The following is a 24,631-nucleotide window of genomic DNA, read 5'->3' as shown; positions in this document are numbered from 1 at the left end:
ACCATAAAAAAGAAATAACAAAACCAAGGGGATGAAAATTTGGGACAACATATGAGGAGGAGCTTTTAAAAAGAGATTTACAGATTCAACTGCATAAAAATCAAAATTTATGTATGGCAAAAGCAAAGTCATTACTAATCCAAATAGTGCATTAGTGAAAAAAAAAATTTTAAAGGGTCCCCTTCCTCAACATACTTCATTGCCTCTGCCAGAAAAGTACCCTCGTAAACATACAATGGCTACAGTGTGAACCGTACCAGCCTAGCAACAGTGCATAATGGACCCAGCTGGACAACCCCCGGTAAACAAGCAATATGCCAGCAGTGGAACAGGGGGAATGTATACAACACTCACGACAAAGAACTAGCATACCAAATGTATTAAAAAGTGGTCGTAAATTAATTTTTAAAGAAAAAATACACAACACAAATGAAAACAATGACAGAAATACAAGCATTCATAGAAGAGGCAATGTAAATATCCAATACGTTTATTACAAAATGTTAGATATTTTCTAATATTTATTATCTTTTGCCACTTCAAAAATTAAAGATATTTGCAAACACTAACGTGAAACTTTGAACAAAAAGCTGACTTTTAAAAACATGTACAGCAATCAAATAAAAATGTGTTCAGTCTCCAGCTATGATTTAACAATAATTTAAAAATTGTAAAAAAAAAAAAAATGTGTTCAGTCTCAGGCTAATTCCAAGGTTGCCCATCATGAAACCACACCACAGTGCAAATGCGATTTCTGACGGAGATAACAACCTCACTATATTTTTTTGCTCCAAGCCTAAGGGTCATTTAGAATTATGTCTCCAATCCCACGGAGCATTTTGATTATCTTAGCACTCCCAGTTCTAAGAGTTCATTAATAACCAGCCAAATTACTAAATCTCGCCCCCCGAATTTGCTTTAAAATAATTAAGAAACAAAATGCCTATTTGTGGAGAAAATAATGGTTACCCAAGATAGTCTACTTCTTAAATGTCTCCTAGTTTAATTTTGATTGTTGTTGTAGAATAAGGCAAGCATATTTCATTGAATGAGGGATATTGTATCTAGCTGTGACCAGGTGATTATTTTTTATTATAAGGGCAGAAATAAGCACTTTCCTATAATGACTGAAATTACATTGATTTTCACAGTTATGGGCTTACCTGCAGCCTGCTGCTAATCACTCATGTCATGCTAATCATGTTTTTAACTCTTTTTGAATTTAACCCTCTTTGCTAGGTACAGCAAAAACAAGGCCCAGGTTGAAACCAAAAGTTCACATCTCCGCGTTTCTTCAATTGGCAGAGACTATCCACTATTCTAACCTAGTTTCTGTTATATTTCTAAGGCAGTCATTTGAGAATAGAGACTCATTCCCCAGATCTCTTTTTAGTTTAATTACAAATTCATTTATAAATGTAAACTGATTTTTTTTGTTTTTTTACAAAAAAAGCCCTTCTTCAAGAAAATGATTAAACATTTCTCTATGAGATAATGTTGTAAGGTACTGTTAAGTTACTCTGTAATTTAGGGCAAATATCAACTATACCTTGAGATTAATTAGAATAATTATTCCATTTGTGATCAATGTAAGCTAAATGTCCTATATAATGCTGGAATACATCTATAAACAACATTTTCCTATATGAAGAATGAGTAAAATGCAATGATAAGGCAATACTGCCACCTAGAGGAGAAAATCTAATAAACCTTATTGATTAATAAATTACAGAAGAACCCCTGTAAGTTGACCACCCAAGAGACTGCAACAAACTGGTCAACATACAGAGGTGGCCAACGTGAGGAACTAGGCCTAATGTCCTCATATGCACATAGGATGCATGTCTGGTCTATGTAAATTAGGTCAACTTAAGGAAGGGGTCAATACAGGAATGTGGCCAACTACAGAGGTTCTATGTAGTTTTGAAAATTTTTACCTTAAAATAGTTGGCCAATCTCCAGAGTTATTGATACAGATCAGAAACTGTCCCTTTTGGCTATTGACACCAGGAGCCCATAACCTTCCATTGGTGCTACTTGCACTTTGGATACACCTAAAAAGCAAACAGTGAAAACTATTTTGGAGGAAGCTACTTTATTAATTTAACAAAAAACTACAGAATCATTAGTTTTCAAATCAGCAAATTTCCAGAGTACACATAGTCCAGAGAGTAATACAAGGACATTATAAACAAATAGAGGAAACTAAAAAGAGCTGTCCACAAACCCCCTGACCCCTTGTCCAGCCTATACTCAAAAACTTTCCTGAAAAGCATCAGGAGAATTCCTCCTGTCCAGGAAATTCATCAGTCATAGCACATGGTGAGGGCTGTGGGGAGGCCTTCAGGGGAAAAAAATCACTTTTTCTTGTTCAGCCCAGAATGGCACAAGCATTTTGATTACAGAAACCTTTCTTCATATAATTCCTACTTGATACCCTCTAAGCCCCCAGGATTGGGAATATAGAAAAACTTAAGGTACAATTACCAGATTTGCCTCGTTCTTTCATTGCAAACCAGGGAAGCACCTTCTTCTGTCTTGATTTATTTCCAATGTGAGAAGATGCAGGGCACACAATCTTTAGCTTACTTAGAATTATGTCTGGTTCCTTTGTAGGGTTACAGGAGATAAGAACAAGGCTTAGTGAGATTTAAAATGAATTGCTTTCAAGTACATTATTTACCCCCCGAATAGGTTATCGAAGCACGCATTTTAAAACTCCGTCTTAAAGCTCTACCAGATTTTCATCCCATTATCCAAATCCGATTACCCCCACTGGAGTTGCCTCCCTGGCTTTCTTGACCTCTGAGCTCCGATTTTCAGGTCCGTGTCTCCGGCCGCAAGGATCTCCACGTCCCCTGTCAGATCCGTGAAGTCTCCATTACTGGCGCGTAAGACCCAGACATCCGCCCCGGCCACGGGCCCTGAAGTGCCGCCCCCTTGGAAGCAGGAGGCCTATGTGGCCTCCTCAACTGAGGCTGAGATGAGAGAGACAACGCAGATAAGCTCGACTCAGATCAGGACGGAGGAGCGGTGGGAAGGGCGATACGGCATCCAGGAGCAAGTGACCATCAGCGGAGCCGCGGGGGCTGCCGCCAGGGTGTCCGCCGAGGCCACCTTCACTGCCGGGGCCATCGACGCCGGCGCCAAGGAGGTACTGTCAGGACTGCTCTGTCTCTCTGCAGAGTTTAGAGGGAAAAGGAATAGGAACATAAAATTATAACAGGAACTGAAGGCCACATTTGGCCACAAGCCTTTGTAAAAACTTTAAAAAAAAAATTGGGACACAAGCTCTAATCTGTGAAGTTTACATAAAATACAGGTTTTAATTTCACAGATCCTGCGTTTCTTGGTTATAATAAAGGCATAGACAGGTGTACATTTTACTCGACATAGCTCGATTTCCATTGCACTTTTTTATCTTCTTCCGTACATGTCTTTTAAAAAGTAATCTACTTGGTCATTTCCAATCCAGGTGAAACAAGAAACTGACAAAAGTGCAGCTGTCGCGACTGTCGTTGCTGCTGTTGATATGGCCAGAGTGAGAGAACCAGTTATCAGCGCTGTAGAGCAGACTGCCCAGAGGACAACTACAACCACGACTGCTGTGCGCGTCCAACCTGCTCAGGAACAGGTACGCGCGAGGCCGCCAGGGGGCGCCCGCACGCCGAGCCTTTCGTGTCCTTCGCTGGCTCGTGTCCTTCCCTCCCACGCTGTTGGCAGAGATTTGCGTGCGGAGATATTTCCAGGGCAGCCCTGAGCCCGGAAGGGCCCAGATTTCTAGAACTTAATCAGCAAAAAGTGATCTGAGATACCAAAGGTGTGTAAGGTGTAAATACCACAAGAGCAGACCAGACCAGAAAATGTCTGGGCTGTGTCTGGCAGGGAAAAGTTACCTACAGTATTCAAGGTAGGTACCTAGAGACTCCTCCTTGAGCAAGGGACAGGGTGGTTGGCGACAGCTACACAAGAGACCCCCTCAAACACAGAGCTCAGCAGTTTTAGGAGCCAGGCACGGAATCCACCATTTCAGGACAGACGTTACATTTCTCTACGCTTCCCCCAAAGGACCAGTGCTTTTACTTTCTTAAAAACAAATGTGACACTTGATTCATAGCTGAACAGTGTTATAAATCCAGGGTCTTTTCCCACCTTGCATTTGAATGGATTTCCTGTTATAGTTTAAAATTACTCTAGCTTTCCTCCTTATCCTCTCTTGTGTGACATTTATGTCTTAATCCAGATATATGATTGTGACTTTTTATGTAAGACGCATTAAAATGTCTCCTTCCTTTCCTCTATAAAAACCAGGTAAGAAAAGAGGCAGAGAGGACTGCTGTAACTAAGGTAGCAGTGGCCGCCGATAAAACCAAACAACAAGAATTAAAAACAAGAGCCAGAGAAGTCATTACGACAAAGCAAGAGCAGATGCACGTAACTCATGAGCAGGTGAAAATGGTTTTGCTTTTTTTGTGTGTGATTTTTGGCTGGGGCTGGGTTTGAACCCACCACCTCTGGCATAGGGGGTCAGTGCCCTACCCCTTTGAGCCACAGGCACAGCCCTGAAAATGGTTTTTGATTTGAATTTCATTAATGTTATCACATGAATCTTTACCATGAAGGCTCTTACTTCTTGGTTGTTGTGGTATCTCATCTTGTGTGTATTGTTTGTAACATAACATACATTGGTATCTCATCTTGTGTGTATTTCTGGGTATTGGATCTCAAAGTCTCATAGACGGATGTCCCCGGTGTTGATGAAAGGTACTTCTGTGGTAGGAGTAGAAACTGGTCTCCCCTACATCGTTCTAGAAACACACTAAGTAAATGTGTGACTAGAGGGGACCCAAGGATAAAACTGGGAGGGAGAAATAGAGGCTGAAGTAGGAATGGGAAAGAGTGGAAGAGACACACTTTGCTTTAAAAAGATCAGCAACTGCTTCCTGGTACCATGAGAGGACGTTCACACATGCGTTTCAAGTGGAATGCACAGCATGGCTTCAGTAGGCCAAATTACTGATGAAAAGATGAAAAGGATAGCCAGATGATTAGAGGCCCATGGGAAGAGATTGGATAAGGCCTATTGGTAGGGCTGTTGACCAGTGGAGCCAACTGCCAGTTGAGTGGTTTGAGAAGGGGAACTTTCAAGTCCCTTTCAGCCCTGAGATCCTCAGCTTCAATGATGAGACATTTAAGAACCACAAAGAGGCAAATGGGAAAATTGCCCCCTTCCCCCCCAACCCCGCAAACACATACACCTTGTATATCCAGTTGGAAGTGCAGCATCCTCAGGGGGGTTAAGGATTTGGGAAAAATTTTTTTAAGAATATGTGAAAAAACTTTTCTTCCTGTAATGTCTTAACTTTACAATAGTATGCCAAACTATCACAATATTTAGTAAAATTTGCAAAACAAAAATATTGCATAAAAGCAGATTACAAATGATCCACACTTGGTTTCTCATATATCAAATAGAAAGGACAGACAAAATTATTTCTAAGGTCTTCTGTTCTAATATCCTGCATGCTAAGAATATCTTAGATGATAGAATTAGCATAGAATGATATTGCCATGTATCTATTTGTAAAAATGAGAAGCCTTTTTAAAGAAAACTGCAACTCTCCTGCTCAAAATAAACACTGGTGAAGTCAACTTTTTTCCCCCCTCTCTGCTGCCTAAATTATGTTTTAGGCAGAGAAAGAGCATGGTCATATTAGTGTACATGAGATTATTTTATTTAACGACATCTCCAGAGAAAAGGATTTTACTTCTTCAAATTCCTGTTTTGTTATATTTAATAAATGCCATGCCACTTCCACTGGGGATCAGGAAATCATAAGGTTTTGCTTTTATCACTGATTGCAGATAAGAAAAGAAACTGAAAAAACATTTGTACCAAAGGTAGTAATTTCTGCTGCTAAAGCCAAAGAAGAAACTAGAATTACTGGAGAAATTACTACAAAACAAGAACAAAAAGAATTAACTCAGAAAACAGTAAGTCCAAGTTTATAAAAATCTTGTAGTTTGTTGACAAATACCACATACCACCCAGCTGCAGGTCCCTTCCTATAACCAAACCTCCAAATGGAGAAGTCTTATTATGTTTCTGTTTTTGTTGTTCCTCTGTGTCTACTATTGAAACTCTTTCAGGATGGAAATTCTCTTCTTATTGCATTATTTTCCACTCACTGGATCAATTTGCAGGAGATTGTCTACCTGCTAGCACTGTTCGGGACACATCTGTGAACCATCTAGAGCAGGCATTCTCAAACTTTTTAAAGAGGGAGCCAGTTCACTGTCCCTCAGACCATAGGAGGGCCGGACTATAGTTAAAAAGAAACAAACTATGAACAAATTCCTATGCACACTGCACATATCCTATTTTGAAGTAAAAAAACAAAACGGGAACAAATACAATCACACTGCCTCATGTGGCCCGCGGGCTGCAGTTTGAGGACCCCTGATCTAGAGCATACCTAAGTAGAAGACAGATGTCATCCCAGTCCCCTTACCCACTGGTATAGTCAGTCTTTTCATGACTAGCCTGAGCCCTTAGTCACTTAGATTGTAATGCACAAACTTTTTGTAGTTGTAAGACATGCGTGTGTATGTTCACACACACACACACACACACACACACACGCATATACATCAGCTGAAGAGACTCTAACTAAATAATAAGGAAATGCTGACATCAGAGAAGTGAGGAAATGCGGGACATCAGGGAAGACCAGTATTTCTTTAAGAAGATGCCCTTAATTCTGAGTTGATAAACAGTGAACTGGAAGTGTTCATTACTGTTGAACCCTGGAGACATGTAAGGACAATCTCAATGTTACCCAAATCCAGGTGTCTCCCAGCTGTGAAATCAAGCCTTGAAGTGTCAGGAGAAAGGCATCTAGTTGGAACTCTTCCATACAGGGGGCTTCTGTGCTCACCTCCCTTGATCCCATGATCTTTGGTGACCTCAGAGCTACTTTTCTTAAAAAGGTCCAAATGAGAATACCATATACTGAAAAGCCTGGCCAGAGGGTGCTGGCTGAATTTCTCTCTCCTTCTTGTGAGTGAGAGACTTTGAATGCAGCAAGAACCCTACTTGACATCACGGAGAGTATAGAAATCCCTGTTACCATTGCAGTGCTGGTGACTGGCAAGTTCAACCAGCCTATCATTTTCCTGCCTTTTGCCAGTAGCCACTCACAGGGTTCTTTAACGTGTCAGCATGTCTCAAAGATGAGACTTTTTTTTTGTAGAGACAGAGCTTCACTTTATTGCCCTCGGTAGAGTGCCGTGGCGTCACACAGCTCACAGCAACCTCCAACTCCTGGGCTTAGGCGATTCTCTTGCCTCAGCCTCCTGAGTAGCTGGGACTACAGGCACCCGCCACAACGCCCAGCTGTTTTTTTGTTGCAGTTTGGCCGGGGCTGGGTTTGAACCTGCCACCCTCGGTAATATGGGGCTGGCGCCCTACTCACTGAGCCACAGGCACCACCCAAAGATGAGACTTTTTTTTAGTTCCAGGACAATTTGCTGAGGGTCAGGTTGACAGAAAAAAAAAAAAAAGTCTATCCCTCAGGAAAACAAAAATCTGTGTCTTTAGCGTAGGCCCCTAAAATGGGAAAGTGGCATTTTCTCTTTCACCACTCAGCTTTCTGTATTCTGAATGTTTCGAGCCGATCTTGCCATTTCTTTGTACCTTTTGAAACTCAAATGTTTATTTTACCCTAAACATTAGATAAGACAGGAAATTGAGACGGCTGCTGCGTCCCTGGTGGTAGTTGCTACTGCAAAGTCCACAAAGCTAGAAACAGTCCTGGGAGCTCAAGAAGAAATTGCCACCCAACAAGAGCAAATGCATGTAACTCAGGAAAAGGTGATGACCTTCTGCCAATGTCAGAGTCACTCTTGCACCATTTCATTTGCAAGCCACCTACATCTTTATCACAGATTGTAGTCATCACTTCTTCACTTCCTCTTCTTCTTATAACTCAAATAGAAAATTCCTTTTGCCATCTAGCTAGTTTTCACTGCCACCTCATTCCTGACTTTCAGATTTTCTTTGGATTGTTACTAATACGATACTATAATTCACCTTAATATCTTCCTGTTGAAGATTCCAGTGTATAAACCAGTTGACAATACAAAAAAAAATGGTATGCTATACATATATAGCTCTATTGGAATTTCCCATAGATTATAAAAAGAAACATGTTTAAAAAAAGATAACTAGCACTTTTTAGTCTTTTATTGCTAATCACAATTTTTTCCCTTTAAACTAGACTTCTTATTCTTACCAGTGAAACAGTAGGGATAATCAAAGCGACCTCAAATGTTATATTTAAGTGTAATTAAAATGCTCTTGAATAGGAAGAAATTTTGCATCCTTTCACAGCTCTTACTTCTGTTTTTTTATTAGAGCCTTGAGAAATTTAATGACTATTTTCTTACCTTTTCTCACTGTATGATCAGCTAATGAAGGAAACTCGGAAAACAGTGGTACCTAAAGTCATAGTTGCCGCACCCAAAGTCAAAGAACAAGCTTTAGTGTCAAGAAGTAGAGAAGGCATCACTACCAAAAGAGAACAAGTTCAAATAACCCAGGAAAAGGTGAATACAGATATTTAAAATGTGACAAGTTCATCTTTAAACCATTTTCCAGTAAACCATTAACTACAATATGGTATGAAGTATTAATCTGTATAGTCCTTTTAAACCTCTAACTAAAACCCACATGGTAAATATGTGACTGATTATGATTTAGTTTAACCTGCACCCTTGATTTTCATCCACATGTAACATTTGTAATTCATTGTATTCACCATTATCCTTTGCATGAAGATTAGCATTTTTAGCTTCATTTTTAAAAAGCACCACCAAATGTGGCCTGGAGGCCACAGGTTTCCCACCCCTCATTTCTATGTTCTATGAGTCTCAGCAGCAAGTTAATTTCTGTTGTGTATTTAATCCTGAATAACTTCATCTTGCATCCCTACTAGGAGGGGGGATGGATCATATCATATGTGTCTGAAGCCCTATACAACTAAAATCTTGATTTTACTATAATAATCAGATGAGAAAGGAAGCCGAGAAAACTGCCTTGTCTACAATAGCAGTTGCGACTGCTAAAGCCAAAGAACAAGAAACAATACTGAGAGCTAGAGAAGGAATGGCTGCTAGACAAGAACAAATCCAGGTTACCCATGAAAAGGTGACTATTGCTATTCCAAGTGTGAAATCCCCTATTATAATACATTAATACCAAACCTCATGTGAAATCCCCTGTTGTAACACATTAATACCAAATCTCTGAATTTATGTATAAGAAACTATTAACCAAATTTGTTTTTTAGACAAAAAATTGGAAACTAAAACACCAAATTATTTATTATTATTAATATTATTACATATTCCTTTCCCCTCTTATCTCTTCACCATTATATTCAACTTTTTATTAATACCTGGAAATCCTCCAGAAATTGACGATTTGAAATCGCATGCAGGCTAATTTTAAGAGATCCTATGAACGTTGAAAAATAAATAAACTCTACAAAAGTTGTAAAAGTAAATGATAAATCCTACTGTCAAGAAGATGTGTGGTTTGAAGGGTCATAAATCTAGTATATCATGATGAAGTATGGATTTATTTTAGTAAACTATCCATAATTTTCTTCATGTGGAACTATTTTTTTTTTTTGCCCCTGTAAATATCAGATGAGAAAATTAGGGAGCCTGGTATATGGCTCCCACTAAAGCTAAACAAGATGCAATATTAAAATGTAGAGAAGGAAAAATCCAACCAGAATAATTACACATAAACCATGAAAAGGTTACGGCATCTATTTGTAACTATGAAATTTCCACGAACTAAACTACTTCCAATGACCATCATTTACCATAAATGAGCTATTTACCTAATTTTATTCTTTATTGTGAATAGGTAGTATCTGGAAAATAGCCAATAAAGTTTTTCAATTTTATTAGCATCATGGCCTGATTCCAGTTTATGTTCCCCCAATGTCATTTTCTAGCTCTACATCTTTGATTTATATTCTTCTAAGACATGATTTAAGATAAACCTTTTAAACCTTTACCCAAGTCTAATATATAATAGCTTATCAGCCTTCAGAGGTATCAGAGATGACAGAAATTCCAGTATACAACATACTTTATGAGTGATTAATTTTGAATTTTATCTCCATTCTAATTTTTCCATAAATTGACTGTCTTATTTTGTTGTTAAAAATTAGCTAAGGATGGAAGCTGAGAAAATGTCTGTACCTAAGGTAATAGTTACTACTGCAAAATCTAATGAACCCGCCACTGCGCCAATAACTAGAGAAGGATTTGCTGTTAAGCAAGAACAAATACATCTTTTTCGAGAGGAGATGAAAACTGGTGTTGTGGAGGTGAAAAGCATTGTTTCATCCCATTTCATCATCACCTCTTATAAATTTCCATCCATCATGAGTTGTGCTTTTAATATTCGATATATTGATGCTTAACAGATCAACAAAAAAATTAGAAATGTCTAAATTCAATCCACATTCTCCAGTTGACCAGTTAGCCTTTCTGGTAGTGAAAAGTCAGATGAAAGAGCACTTTTCTTTGTATCACCCAAATTTATTCTCAGCATTTAACCTATGTGAATTGGGATCTCCTAGTCCAATTCATCTTCCTGTTTATCTAGGTTTCAAAGGGGAAGGATATTAAAGTCCAGTAAGAAATAAGAGCAGGTACTAGTGTACGGTACTTATTTATAATTGTCCCACCAAACGGTAGATGTATGTGGATTTGGCATACAGCAATTCAACAAAAAAGATCCTTCCTCAATTTAAAATATCCTACCATAATTAAGAATTTTTTCCTAAGTTTTAAATTAAGAAGAAGATTTACGTATTTCAGTTGTGTGATATTTGAGCTTTGGTTCTATCATTGTTAAAATAAAATTAAAACTCAACCTGCCTACTTCATATTGTAGACTGGTTGAAAGGTTCACATAAGATATAGTGCAAATGTAATCACTCTGCAAGCAAAGATAGACAGATAGATACATCTATCTTTGCTTGCAGAGTGATTACACAAATATATATGTATATATACATAATGTATATATATTTAGTGTTATCTGTAACAGATGTTAACATTTTAAAACATCTATAAAGTTAAAGTCAAGTAATTGCCTATATGGTTAAAAAGGAAACAAATAAATGAGCAAACTTAACTCGTGTATATTTTATAATTTCTAAGCCTCATGTATATTTTATAATTTCTTCTAAGATGCCATCTAAAGTGAAGATGGTATTTGCACTCCCTCAGGGCAGATTAAATTCCTTGTGTCTCCCTAGAAAGAATCACTAGATAAAACCCACAACCACTAGAGGCCAAATTTCATCTCAGAAAACCTTATTTATATTTTAAGTGGTTAGAGAATAATTTGGAAAGGCTTGAAAAATATTTCAGTTGCATTCTATTAAAAAGTGCACTGGGTGAACATGGCTATGTGATATGTGCTGTTTCCAAGCTTTGCATAGAATCATAACATGTAAGCCACATCATCCAGTTTACTTAAAACTTCTTCGCAAATTGTATTCCCATTTACATTAAGCTGATTCATAGAAGTGACTATTTCTGTTTCTCTCTTCACTCTAACTCCTGGTAATAAGGAAGGTAAATCAAACTCCAATGTCAAAGGTTGTTCTCTTGATTTCAAACATGATAACAATTTCCTTTTAATCACAATATTTTCATTCATGTGGCTTTTTTTTTCCGTTTGTGTGTTTTAAGAGAGAGATTTTCTAATAGATTAAACAAATCTTATCCCTAGGGAATCCTAAGCAAATTTCTATGCTTGCTCTGTGTTCATGAGCTTTCACATTGTGTCAGCATTGCATGCAACCGTATGACTCTGTAGTAACTGATTTTTTGGATGGGATGATGACAGTATTTGAGTGTATGTTTATCATTGCTGTCAGTACGTCAACACTGAACTAGATGATTGACAAGATAATAAAAAGAATCAGTGAAGATAACCAGCTCCAAAGTTCTGATTTCCCATTTGGTAATTGGCTGTGGTTGTCCTATGTTATGTCTCTGTGATGTAATGTCTAGTATAATTAAGCAGATACATAGAGAATGTATCTAAATACTACGTAGACGGCTAGTCTATATAATAATCAATGACATAGTAAGTTCCTGAAGGCCTTTCTGAGTTCCATTTCTGAACACATTAACATTGCTGTATCACGTGGGTACCACCTACCTATCATGTGTTTAGGCATTTGTTCTGAATGACAAGGGAGAGATGTCCCAGGAGGATGTCCCTAGGAGATGTCCCAGCCTAACTTTGACATTACTATGCTCTCATTCCGGAAACCTTCTCTCTAGGTGGACGTTGGAAAAAAGGCTGAAGCTGTAGCAACAGTCGTTGCTGCGGTAGACCAGGCTCGTGTTAGAGAGCCCAGAGAACCCAGGCATACTGAAGAATCCTACGCTCAGCAGACCACTTTGGAGTACGGATATAAGGAACATGTTTCTGAGGCAAAGGTAGCTGAGCTCCCCCAGCGTCCAGCCTCAGTACCCCACGTTGTCCCTAAAGCAGTCAAGCCTAGAGTGATCCAGGCTCCTTCTGAGACTCATATCAAAACTACTGATCAAATGGGAATGCATATATCATCACAGGTGGGTCTCTACCTGCTCACTTTTCACCCTGTCCACAGTAAAACATGCTTCAATTATCTGCTGTGGTTATCTGGGGAACAGTAGTATCACTGAGTTTCATTTCAATGCAGATCAAGACAACTACAGATCTAACAGCCGAAAGATTAGTCCATGTGGATAAACGCCCCCGCACAGCAAGCCCTCACTTTACTGTTTCAAAAATTTCAGTTCCTAAGACGGAACATGGATACGAGGTAAGAAACTAAAGAGCATGATAATGAAATGTTTAACTCAAAGGACAGAAGTATCTAAGCTGATGTCGAGTAGCTCTGGTGTAAGCCAGTGTGGGCCTTTGTGGGGTGATGTGTGTTCACCGTGGATTCCGACAGTTCTGATCTTGGTCTTGAAACTTGCCCAGCAGGGTGAGCCCAGGGTTGCAGCTATGGAGACATAAGTCCACACAAGCTTCACTGTATTTCACACATCAGAGAGAGCTCAAACTCAACTGTTTTGACTCCTATGGTTCTAATGATTCTGCAAAAAGTAGTTTATTACACAGTGTAGTTTTCCTTATGCTGTGAGACATTTTAGAGTAACTTAATTGTGAGTGTGTTTCACTGTGAAAAACAGACATTGAAAAATCATATATTCGTATACTCAATATAGCAAGATGCAGAGGTGGCATTGTGTCGTGTGTTGATTGGATTGTTAAATCAAACAGACCTGGATTAGTGCCTATCTCTGGCACTTACTAGCTCTGCTGTCAGGGGAAAGTAAAAATACATGTAAAATACACATAAAACCCTTAGCAAGCAGACGGCACAAAATAATATTCAAAAATACTCAATATTGGGGGGCGCCTGTGGCTCAGTCGGTAAGGCGCCGGCCCCATATACCGAGGGTGGCAGGTTCAAACCCGGCCCCGGCTGAACTGCAACCAAAAAATAGCTGGGCGTTGTGGCGGGCGCCTGTAGTCCCAGCTACTCAGGAGGCTGAGGCAAGAGAATCGCTTAAGCCCAGGAGTTGGAGGTTGCTGTGAGCTGTGTGAGGCCACAGCACTCTACCCGAGGACCATAAAGTGAGACTCTGTCTCTACAAAAAAAAAAAAAAAAAAAAACTCAATATTAACCACTATTGTTATTTACACAACCAAGAAATAGAATCCAAACCTTCTATACCTTCAAAGAATTTTAGGATACATAGAATTCCTATATGTGGGATGGTCCCAAATTACTATTGAAATAAAATAACCATAGATAGCAACTGAAGAGAAACAGTAAGAAAACCTTTAAAATACTTTTCTGAATGTCTCCACTTTTACCTTTCACGCAGATTTGTGCCTAAAACCCCAATGTGCTTTTTTTTTTTAACTTTGAGAAAATAAAGGTTTTATTTTTTTTATTTATTTATTTTTTATTAAATCATAACTGTATACATTGATATGATCATGGGGCATCATACACTCGCTTCATAGACCATTTGACACATTTTTATCACAGTGGTTAACATAGCCTTTCCGGCGTTATCTCAGTTACTGTGCCAAAACCTTTACATTCTACATTTACCAAGTTTCGCAAATACCCCTGTAAGATGCACCACAGGTGCGATCCCACCAATCCCCCTCCCTTTACCCACCCCCCGTTTCCCACTTCCCCCTATTGTTAAGTTGTAACTGGGTTATAGATTTCATGTGAGAGCCCCAAATTAGTTTCATAGTAGGGCTGAGTACATTGGGTACTTTTTCTTCCATTCTTGAGATACTTCACTAAGAAGAATATGTTCCAGCTCCATCCATGTAAACATGAAAGAGGTGAAGTCTCCATCTTTCTTTAAGGCTGCATAGTATTCCATGGTATACATATACCACAATTTATTAATCCATTCGTGGATCGATGGGCACTTCCCAATGTGCTTTTTTTAACCTTCTTAGGAATTTACCAACTCTTTTAATCATTTCTGATTTTTAATTTCCCACTATAGTATTTTCATCAGAATGGTAAAGTGAAAAACCATGACTGAACTTTAGACAATCTTGTTCTTTTATGATAAAAGCTGTAAATAAGTCATTGCTAACACAACTCTCTAAAAAGACATTTTAAAATATATTTTACAAATGAACAGGAATGATAGTTTTATAGTTGGCTTATCTCTGACTTTTCATTAACTATGAGTGATAATAAGAGATAATTAGAAAATGGACCCTATAGATTAAGAGTCAGTCCAGGAACTCTAGGGGCAAAACACTCCTGAAGGATGGCTTGGAGGAATAGTTAAGTGACTTTATTTCCTGACTCCCTTTCTATATAGGCGTCAATAGCCGGTAGTGCTATTGCTACATTACAAAAAGAGTTGTCAGCCACATCTTCTGCTCAGAAGATCACCAAGTCCGTGAAGGCTCCTACCGTGAAGCCCAGTGAGGCCAGAGTAAGGGCAGAGCCCACCCCGTCACCACAGTTCCCCTTCACTGGCACACCAGATACTTATAAGAGTCAAGCTGGCATTGACGTGAAAAAGGAAGTAGGGGTGAGCATCACTGCCACCACCGTCCATGAAGAGCACCTTGAAGTCCTCCACGGGCGTGCAGCCAAGGTTGGTCGCTGGGTTACACACTGTTTCTTGACCCACTAGCATGGAGCAGGGCCAAGTGCTCAGCCAGTTTGTACTGCAAAAATAGCCAGTCTGGAATCTTCCCTTCTCCTTTACCATGTTCACACTTAATTTTATGAAGCACGATTTGGGTCAGTGGTCTTTTTCTCAATTTTTTTTTTGTCATTCTGCCTGTGCTAAGAATGAGGTTTTCCCCTAATTTCGTGGATATTTTGTAACATCCTTTGTAAAAATCATAGGTAACAGAAACAGCAAGAGTACCCGCACCTGTTGAAATTCCTGTGACTCCACCCACTTTGGTCTCGGTGAGTGAAGAAGTTGATTGTGTTGGGACCAGTTCATATCTGGTCGAGTCATGTTAATTCACATTTGCAAAGATTCGTTTCTCAAACAAGAAGGAAAATGGCATTAGCAAGTTTACAAATGCTGATTTTAAGACCACACATTATTTGGCAAGGAAAATTCTATGTGGTAAAACATCACTCATGTATTCAAGTGATTTAATGAGCTCCTGATATTGATAAGGTCTGATTGCAGGAACTAGAGAGATATATACAAATCCAGCTTTCTCTGAAATGTTTTCCTTGCCATCAGAGAAAAATGTACATAAGCATGCATAATAAAATACAGAAGGTGAGAAGCACCACCACGGAAGGAGACTCCGTGGAGAGGATAGAGTCATTCCAATTGGTGGTATCATGGCAAAGTTTTGTTGAATAGATGGCGTTTGCTGCTGAACCTTGCAGCTTCATCAGGATTTGGATAACAGAGGGAGAATTTTCTTATGATGTGGTTGTAATACACTTCTACCTTAGAGACTTGGAAATATCTTGTATTAATTTCAAATTGAGAATTTTCCAATTTCAAAAGGAGTCTCTTTACTAATATTTCTGGAGTCCTGATTAAAAAGCCATTTGTGGCAATTGAAATATACAAATTTAAGCCCCATATTGTCGTAACACATAGGGAAGATTAATGAATATGCATACATTTCAATATTTCCTTGTTCTCCTCTCTTCAGGGCTTAAAAAATGTGACTGTCATAGAAGGTGAATCTGTCACCTTAGAGTGCCACATCTCTGGATACCCGTCCCCAACAGTGACATGGTACAGGGAAGACTACCAAATCGAAAGTTCCATTGACTTCCAGATAACCTTCCAGAGTGGAATCGCTCGTCTGATAATTCGTGAAGCCTTCGCAGAAGACAGCGGGCGATTCACTTGCACTGCTGTGAACGAGGCTGGAACCGTCAGCACATCCTGCTATCTAGCTGTCCAGGGTTAGTGGCCACCCTCCCAAGTTCGCAATGCACAAGTCGTTGTCTCCCCTGACACTCTTTTCCACAATACTGTATCTGCACCCCTTGTAATAGCATCCCCTTTTGGAACAGGGGTATAGATTTAAGGGACAACTGTCAGTGGTAAGCAGGGGTCACTAAATGAAATGCCTCACTTCAATGAAAAACTTTAGAGTTTTTTTGTTTTGCTTTGTTTTTTAGTGTCAGAAGAATTTGAAAAGGAAACAACTGTGGCTGAGAAATATACCACAGAAGAGAAACGGTAAAGCATTCTTTTGCTGATCAGCCGATATTCTAGTACTATTTTGATTTTCAGTCCCGTTGATATTGGTGAATTGCAGCCCAGAAGCTAATACGAAAGGAATTCTCTTTCCAGCTTTGTCGAATCAAGAGATGTGGTAATGACTGACACTAGCATCACAGAAGAGCAAGCAGGGCCGGGAGAGCCTGCTGCACCCTTCTTCATTACAAAACCAGTGGTCCAGAAGCTGGTGGAAGGTGGGAGTGTGGAGTTCGTATGCCAGGTTGGCGGCAACCCAAGGCCCCATGTCTACTGGAAAAAATCTGGTGTTCCTCTAACCACTGGCTACAGGTATTTTGATGACTGAATGATAAGAGTTCTCCGTGACTTGTGTGATTTATGTATGAAGCCTAGAGTGGAATTTACTTGCACCACTAGCCCTGAATATAACTTCTTTTATTGTGGACCCTTCTTAGTTTATTTTGAAGTATTTTCACATCCTTATGCAAAGACTTAGTAAAGATATGTGACAAAAGAGAATGGAAGACATATTTCTTAATATTCCAGTTTAATTTATTGGTAAAGCTAGTAGAGAAAATATTGTGGATTTTTACACAAACACACATATATGCACATATACTTCCAGAAAGGATGTGAGACAGCTTTCAGTGAAAACATATAATAACTAAATCCCTTAAAGATAAGAATAAGGGTCATATTATGAAGAAGAAAACTATTTGTACATGGAAATCTATGCTAATAAATTTTCTGCAAGTGAATATAAAATTTAACTCTGAATTTTCTGCAATTTAAGATAAAAACAGTGACCTGATAATCTAAAAAAGTGTAGGTGTTATATCTTAATAATAATCAATATAGCATACCAGAGAGTTAAACAAATATTTATGAGAATTTATTGTTCTGATTATTCATGTGATCCTCAAATGAAATAATAAAGAAAACAATGAACAAAGAGAAAATACCTATTGTTTAATGACATCACTTGCTAAGATGTATGCTGAAGCCACTTATGTTTATGTCTGATTCTAGCAATATTATAGCCTATTATTTATTTTTTTATTTGTATTTTTTTCTTTTTTATTATTAAATCATAGCTGTGTACATTAATGCAATCATGGGGCACCATACACTGGTTTTATAGACCATTTGACATATTTTCATCACACTGGTTAACATAGCCTTCCTGGCATTTTCTTAGTTATTGTGTTAAGACATTTACATTCTACATTTACTAAGTTTCACATGTATCCTTGTTTTTATTAATTTATTTTTGAGACAGAGTCTCACTCTGTCACCCTGAGTAGAGTGCTGTGGCATCATAGCTCACAGCAACTTCAGACTCTTGGGGTCAAGAGATCCTCTAACCTCAGCCTCCTGAGTAGCTGGAACCCCAGGCACCTGCCACAACTCCTGGCTAGTTTTTCTATTTTTAGTAGAAAGAGGGGCTCGCTCTTGCTCAGGTTGGTCTTAAACTCCTGAGCTCAACCAATTCATCCACCTTGGCCTTCCAGATTGCTAGGATTACAGGCATGAGCCACGGTACCTATAATTCTTTATATTTTAAAGAATATACATATTCTTCAAAATGAATATGTTTAAAACTGTTTGACCTGAATTATCATGTCTATGAATTTTTCTCATTCTCGGTAATCTTTTAATCTAAAGTGAAGTTTAGTTATATGTTTAGGATCATTGAATTTTATACATTACAGATTCATTCACAAATAAGTCCATTTCTTTTATTCACATAAAGTTGTTTATGACCAATTTCTCTATTTGTTTATTGCCATATAGATACAAAGTGAGTTACGACAAACAAACCGGTGAATGCAAACTGCTGATTTCCATGACTTTTGCCGATGATGCTGGAGAATACACTATTGTTATTCGTAACAAGTATGGAGAAATTTCTGCATCAGCTTCCTTGCTTCAAGAAGGTAAGGGCAGCACCGTGCAGTGCCCTGAGCATGATTCAGGACTGAAATGCAGAGCTGTGCCATGGGATTGCTGAAGGATTGGATGCTGTGTCCTAGTACACCTCCCTCTCGTGGTCTTGACAGTATAGGAAATGTTTCAGACTGCACAGCCACAAAAGCCATGCTGGCACTGAACTTCTGAGGTTCTAGCAATAGTTTCTATTTGGTGCATTTTTTCTCAGCATACCATGCCCGAGAAAGTATAGGGATTCTAAGTCTTGTTGCCTTCCAGGTCCTGGCAAGTAACATTAGTGAGAACAATGAGGACAATGGCAAGTCCGTGCCTTGCCTCAAGGGGGCAGTAGTTCTCCCCTGTGATGTGTCGTGGCCAGACACACACCAATCTGTTACCAGGCTTGATGCTGCTAGAGCTTCTGGTATTTTTTTTTTAAAGCTAGGAATCATAATTTTTAGTGTTTCTAACTTGAGAAAAGATGTAATAGCATAAACTCTTCACATTTAAACACTTCTAGACTTCGTCTCATTTGATCAACACAACATCTCCTAAAGGAAATTACAGTATCATCTCCACCTCGCAGATAAAGCATTCAAGACTCAGGAAAGTAAAGGAATTGCTAAAAGCCACACAGCACATTAGGAAGATTTCTAGGGTCGATCCCAATGACCAATTGCTAATATAAAATTCTTTCTACAATAGTAGTCACTGGTTTGACTTGTCAGTGTAAGTTTGGTTTTGAAATTCAATCCAGTAAATATTTATCGAGCACTTTGATAGCAGAAATTTGGAAAATATTGCTTTTGGTTATCAACATTCCCCAGTGTAAGGCCTGAATGAATAGTGGTGTGAATACTTTTTAACAAGAACATTAAAAATTAACATATATTCTTAACTCCTAGCTGAATATGAGTCACTGATGAAGTCTCAGCAAGAAATGCTTTACCAGACACAAGTGACTGCATTTGTTCAAGAACCCAGAGTTGGAGAAATAGCACCTGGTTTTGCATACTCTGACTATGAAAAAGAGTATGAAAAAGAACAGGCCTTAATTAGGAAGAAGATGGCCAAAGACACTGTAGTGGTCAGAACTTTTGTAGAAGACCAGGTGCGTATAACAATGATGACCAACGAAACCATTTCAGAAATTACACTTTCCTCCCACAATGCCCCTTTTTGTGTTTGTTGTTTTCATTTTCAAGTAATGGGATAGACGACTATTAGTTGGCCCAAGTTCCCTGCCCACAAGTTTCCTTAATCTTCATGACATGTTGCACTCGTGACTTTAGAAATAAGGATTACATGTATGTAACAAAATATGACTTTAGAAATGGAGATTATATATATATTTAGAAAAAGACAAATATTAGCATAACCAGGTTCATTGATGCCAAGATTTCCTTCATCTGTGTGATAAATATCCTAAATATAACCCATGCTCTTGAAATACCATTTACCCAAGATGCCCCAGCATCAACTGACAGGGATGACTGTAATGCAGATTAAAACAAGCAAAAAAGAACAAAAAATCCTTCCACATTCTACTCCCAGTTAAAAACATCAATAATCCTTAGCTCCAAAATTAATACATATCCTTAAAGAATTTCCATTAGTGAGGTTATGTCTTTCTAATAAATCATCCTCTCTTTTTATTGCATAGGAATTCCATATTTCTTCCTTTGAAGAGAGGCTTATTAAAGAAATTGAATACAGAATAATAAAGACTACATTAGAAGAACTTCTTGAAGAAGATAGAGAAGAGAAGATGGCAGTTGATGTTTCTGAATCCGAAGCTATTGAATCCGGATTTGAACTAAGAATTAAGAATTATAGAATTCTCGAGGGGATGGGTGTCACTTTTCATTGCAAGATGTCTGGATATCCATTACCCAAGGTACAATATTCACATTTATCACACCTCTTTGCACAATAAAGATACAAATAGGTTACAACGTAACTATTTTACGTAAAATGCATTCACATGTGGCTGGTATTCTTTGCAGATTGCATGGTACAAAGATGGCAAGCGCATCAAACATGGAGAAAGATACCAAATGGACTTTCTACAGGATGGCAGAGCTAGTCTGCGCATACCTGTTGTTCTTCCGGAAGATGAAGGAATCTATACTGCATTTGCCAGCAACATGAAAGGAAATGCAATTTGCTCCGGGAAGTTGTATGTGGAACCTGCTGCACCATTTACTGCTCCAACTTACATACCCACACCAGAGCCAGTGAGCAGAATCAGGTAAAACTTGTAATAATTCACAGTTTTTACTATTTAAATTACTTTAAAAGGCTAAATATGCCCATGGCAAATTGCTACTATTTTTTTTTTAAAATCAAGGGCTAAGACAGCACAGAAATTTACCATTGTTAGCACCAATGATTGCCAAGAATTTTTATTTCTTTCCCTTATGTAAGAAGAGCAAAGAATTTTCCTTTGTGTATCATACTATTTATTTTCCTAGTGAAATAGCTAATAATAATAATAGCTTCCATTTCTTTGACGCTTGCTGTATAACTTTACATAAAGTTACATACATAAAGTTACATGGCAGCCCTTAATTTAAGTGGTGGAGCCAGCCTTCAAAATCCAGGCCAATCTGGCTGCAAAATATAGATAGGATTTTGTTTTGTTTCCAGATATAAATTCCTACATTTTTCCTCCTCTACAGATAGAAGAGTAAACTTTTCTTTTTCCATAAATTTATTCATTGGTTTCTTTATTTATAATAAACCACATATTTATTAAGATGTTTTGGTACTCAAATAAAAAAGATATGGTGAATAAATAAATCCAGATGGTAAGGAAAAGGCATTACTAAGAATTTTTCCCTATGTTAACCAGTGTGATGAAAATGTGTCAAACGGTCTATAAAACCAGTGTATGGTGCCCCATGATTGCATTAATGTACACAGCTATGATTTAATAAAAAAAAAAAATTTTTAAAAAAAGAAGAACTTTTCTAAGATTTTGAGTCCAAGTACCTGGGTGCCTGAATGCCTACTGACCAAGATTGAAAATATTAAGAAAAACGTAATGTTGGAGGCAATAATAATACATTCTGTTTTGGATCCTAATGAGATTGAGGTGCCTTTTAATACACACAAATTAAATTCTAAAATAACATTAATAAATAATATAGAATGAAATTTGTTTTGCTGAATTTTTTATGCCTCTTGAAAATGTTCTGTTTGCCTTTGTTTTTCAGATCCATTTCTCCACGCTCAGTGAGCAGGTCTCCTATACGCATGTCCCCAGCAAGAATGTCCCCTGCACGGATGTCCCCTGCAATGTCCCCTGCAAGGATGTCCCCTGCACGGATGTCCCCTGGACGTAGGCTGGAGGAAACAGATGAGTCACAGCTTGAGAGACTATATAAGCCAGTCTTTGTGCTAAAACCCACTTCCTTCAAATGTTTAGAAGGGCAAACCGCCAGATTTGACTTAAAGGTCGTGGGTCGACCCATGCCAGAGACACTCTGGTTTCATGATGGTAAGTACAAGTTTTTGTGCATGAATCATTAAACACAAAAACAAGCTTATTTGTGTGTCTAGCAATTTTAAAAAACTATTCTAAAAGTGGTTTTATTGCTTATTTTTTGACAGGCCAGCAAATTGTCAATGACTATACCCATAAAGTAGTCATTAAAGAAGACGGTACTCAGTCACTAATCATCGTCTCAGCCACACCCAGTGATTCTGGGGAATGGACTGTGGTTGCCCAAAACAGGGCAGGCAGATCTTCAATTTCAATGCTTCTAACTGTGGAAGGTAAAATAAAATTAAAATAAAGAAATTACCTTATCGTTTAGATTATAAGCAGGTATTTTAGCCCTATTCACTGTAAATCATGACCATTTTCTTTCAGCTGTGGAACATCAGGTAAAACCAATATTTGTGGAAAAACTGAAAAATGTCAATGTAAAGGAAGGTTCTCGACTTGAAATGAAAGTCAGAGCTACGGGCAACCCCAACCCTGACATTGTATGGTTGAAAAACAGTGACATCATTGTACCTCATAAATATCCCAAAATCAGGTAAGCATGTTTGGAAATAATAAAACTAAACTCCTTACACAAATCAAACAGCCATGGAAGCAATACTGTTTCTATATTGATCATTTATTTTTCTCTTTTTTGTAGAATTGAAGGAACCAAGGGAGAAGCTGCCCTTAAAATCGAATCCACTGTCAGCCAAGATTCTGCCTGGTATACTGCAACTGCTATCAACAAGGCTGGCCGAGACACCACAAGGTGCAAAGTCAATGTTGAAGTTGAGTTTGCAGAGCCTGAACCAGAGAGAAGATTAATCATCCCCCGAGGAACATATAGAGCAAAGGAGATCGCAGCCCCAGAACTGGAACCCCTCCACTTGCGGTATGGTCAAGAACAATGGGAAGAGGGTGACCTCTATGACAAAGAGAAACAACAGAAACCATTTTTCAAGAAAAAACTCACTTCCTTAAGACTCAAACGCTTTGGACCTGCCCACTTTGAATGCAGGCTTACGCCAATTGGTGACCCAACGATGGTGGTGGAATGGCTCCACGATGGGAAGCCACTCGAAGCAGCCAACAGGCTCCGCATGATCAATGAGTTTGGGTACTGCAGCCTTGACTATGCAGTGGCCTATTCTAGAGACAGTGGTATCATTACCTGCAGAGCCACGAACAAATATGGAACAGATCACACTTCTGCTACCCTTATTGTGAAAGATGAGAAAAGCCTTGTGGAAGAATCGCAGTTGCCTGAGGGGAGAAAAGGCTTACAGAGAATTGAAGAGTTAGAGAGAATGGCTCACGAAGGTGCACTTACTGGTGTAACCATGGATCAGAAAGAAAAGCAGAAGCCAGACATCGTCTTATTCCCGGAGCCAGTAAGAGTCCTTGAAGGGGAGACCGCTAGGTTCCGCTGCCGAGTCACAGGCTACCCTCAGCCCAAAGTCAACTGGTACCTCAATGGACAGCTCATCCGTAAAAGCAAAAGGTTCAGAGTTCGCTACGATGGCATTCATTACCTGGACATTGTGGACTGCAAATCCTACGACACAGGTGAAGTGAAGGTCACTGCAGAAAACCCTGAAGGTGTGATAGAACATAAAGTGAAACTCGAGATCCAGCAGAGGGAAGATTTTAGGTCTGTCCTTAGGCGAGCTCCTGAACCAAAGCCCGAATTTCATGTACACGAACCAGGAAAACTTCAATTTGAAGTGCAGAAAGTGGATAGGCCTGTTGATACCACAGAAAAAGAAGTTGTGAAGTTGAAAAGGGCTGAAAGAATTACCCATGAAAAAGTGTCTGAAGAGTCAGAAGAGCTGCGTAGTAAGTTCAAGCGCAGAACAGAGGAGGGATATTATGAAGCCATCACTGCCGTGGAGCTCAAATCTCGTAAGAAGGATGACTCCTATGAGGAGCTCCTAAAGAAGACAAAAGATGAACTTCTCCACTGGACCAAGGAGTTAACGGAAGAGGAGAAGAAAGCCCTTATGGAAGAAGGCAAAATCACTATTCCAACTTTTAAACCTGATAGAATTGAACTAAGTCCTAGTATGGAGGCCCCCAAAATCTTTGAAAAAATCCAAAGCCAAACAGTGGGTCAAGGATCGGATGCACACTTCCGGGTCAGAGTTGTGGGGAAGCCAGACCCTGAGTGTGAATGGTACAAAAATGGGGTCAAAATTGAAAGATCCGACCGCATCTACTGGTACTGGCCTGAGGACAATGTTTGTGAACTGGTCATAAGAGATGTCACTACCGAGGACTCTGCCAGCATTATGGTCAAAGCCATCAACATAGCTGGGGAAACCTCCAGTCATGCATTCTTACTTGTCCAAGGTAATTTGAATGTTTTTCATTTGATGGACCTGTCTC

General features: G+C 38.8%; 1 protein-coding gene across 1 annotated transcript in view; it reads left to right on the top strand.

Moving 5' to 3' along the window:
• TTN (titin) overlaps positions 1-24,631 on the top strand; it is a 281,643-nt gene that overhangs the window by 9,742 nt on the left and 247,270 nt on the right. Inside the window, 22 exon segments of the mRNA XM_053597943.1 lie at positions 2,824-3,154; positions 3,476-3,634; positions 4,312-4,449; positions 5,866-5,994; positions 7,736-7,873; positions 8,470-8,607; positions 9,071-9,208; positions 12,385-12,678; positions 12,789-12,911; positions 14,965-15,246; positions 15,504-15,569; positions 16,286-16,544; positions 16,764-16,824; positions 16,939-17,154; positions 18,619-18,761; positions 19,659-19,864; positions 20,417-20,650; positions 20,760-21,004; positions 21,972-22,255; positions 22,369-22,533; positions 22,631-22,799; positions 22,905-24,595. Coding sequence (XP_053453918.1) covers positions 2,824-3,154; positions 3,476-3,634; positions 4,312-4,449; positions 5,866-5,994; positions 7,736-7,873; positions 8,470-8,607; positions 9,071-9,208; positions 12,385-12,678; positions 12,789-12,911; positions 14,965-15,246; positions 15,504-15,569; positions 16,286-16,544; positions 16,764-16,824; positions 16,939-17,154; positions 18,619-18,761; positions 19,659-19,864; positions 20,417-20,650; positions 20,760-21,004; positions 21,972-22,255; positions 22,369-22,533; positions 22,631-22,799; positions 22,905-24,595 — 5,609 coding nt within the window.

The sequence above is a fragment of the Nycticebus coucang genome, chromosome 7 (assembly GCF_027406575.1).
Source record: "Nycticebus coucang isolate mNycCou1 chromosome 7, mNycCou1.pri, whole genome shotgun sequence".
In the NCBI taxonomy this organism is placed as follows: domain Eukaryota; kingdom Metazoa; phylum Chordata; class Mammalia; order Primates; family Lorisidae; genus Nycticebus; species Nycticebus coucang.
The sequence above is the reverse complement of the archived record's forward strand: the minus strand, read 5'-3'. Positions and strand labels throughout refer to the sequence as shown.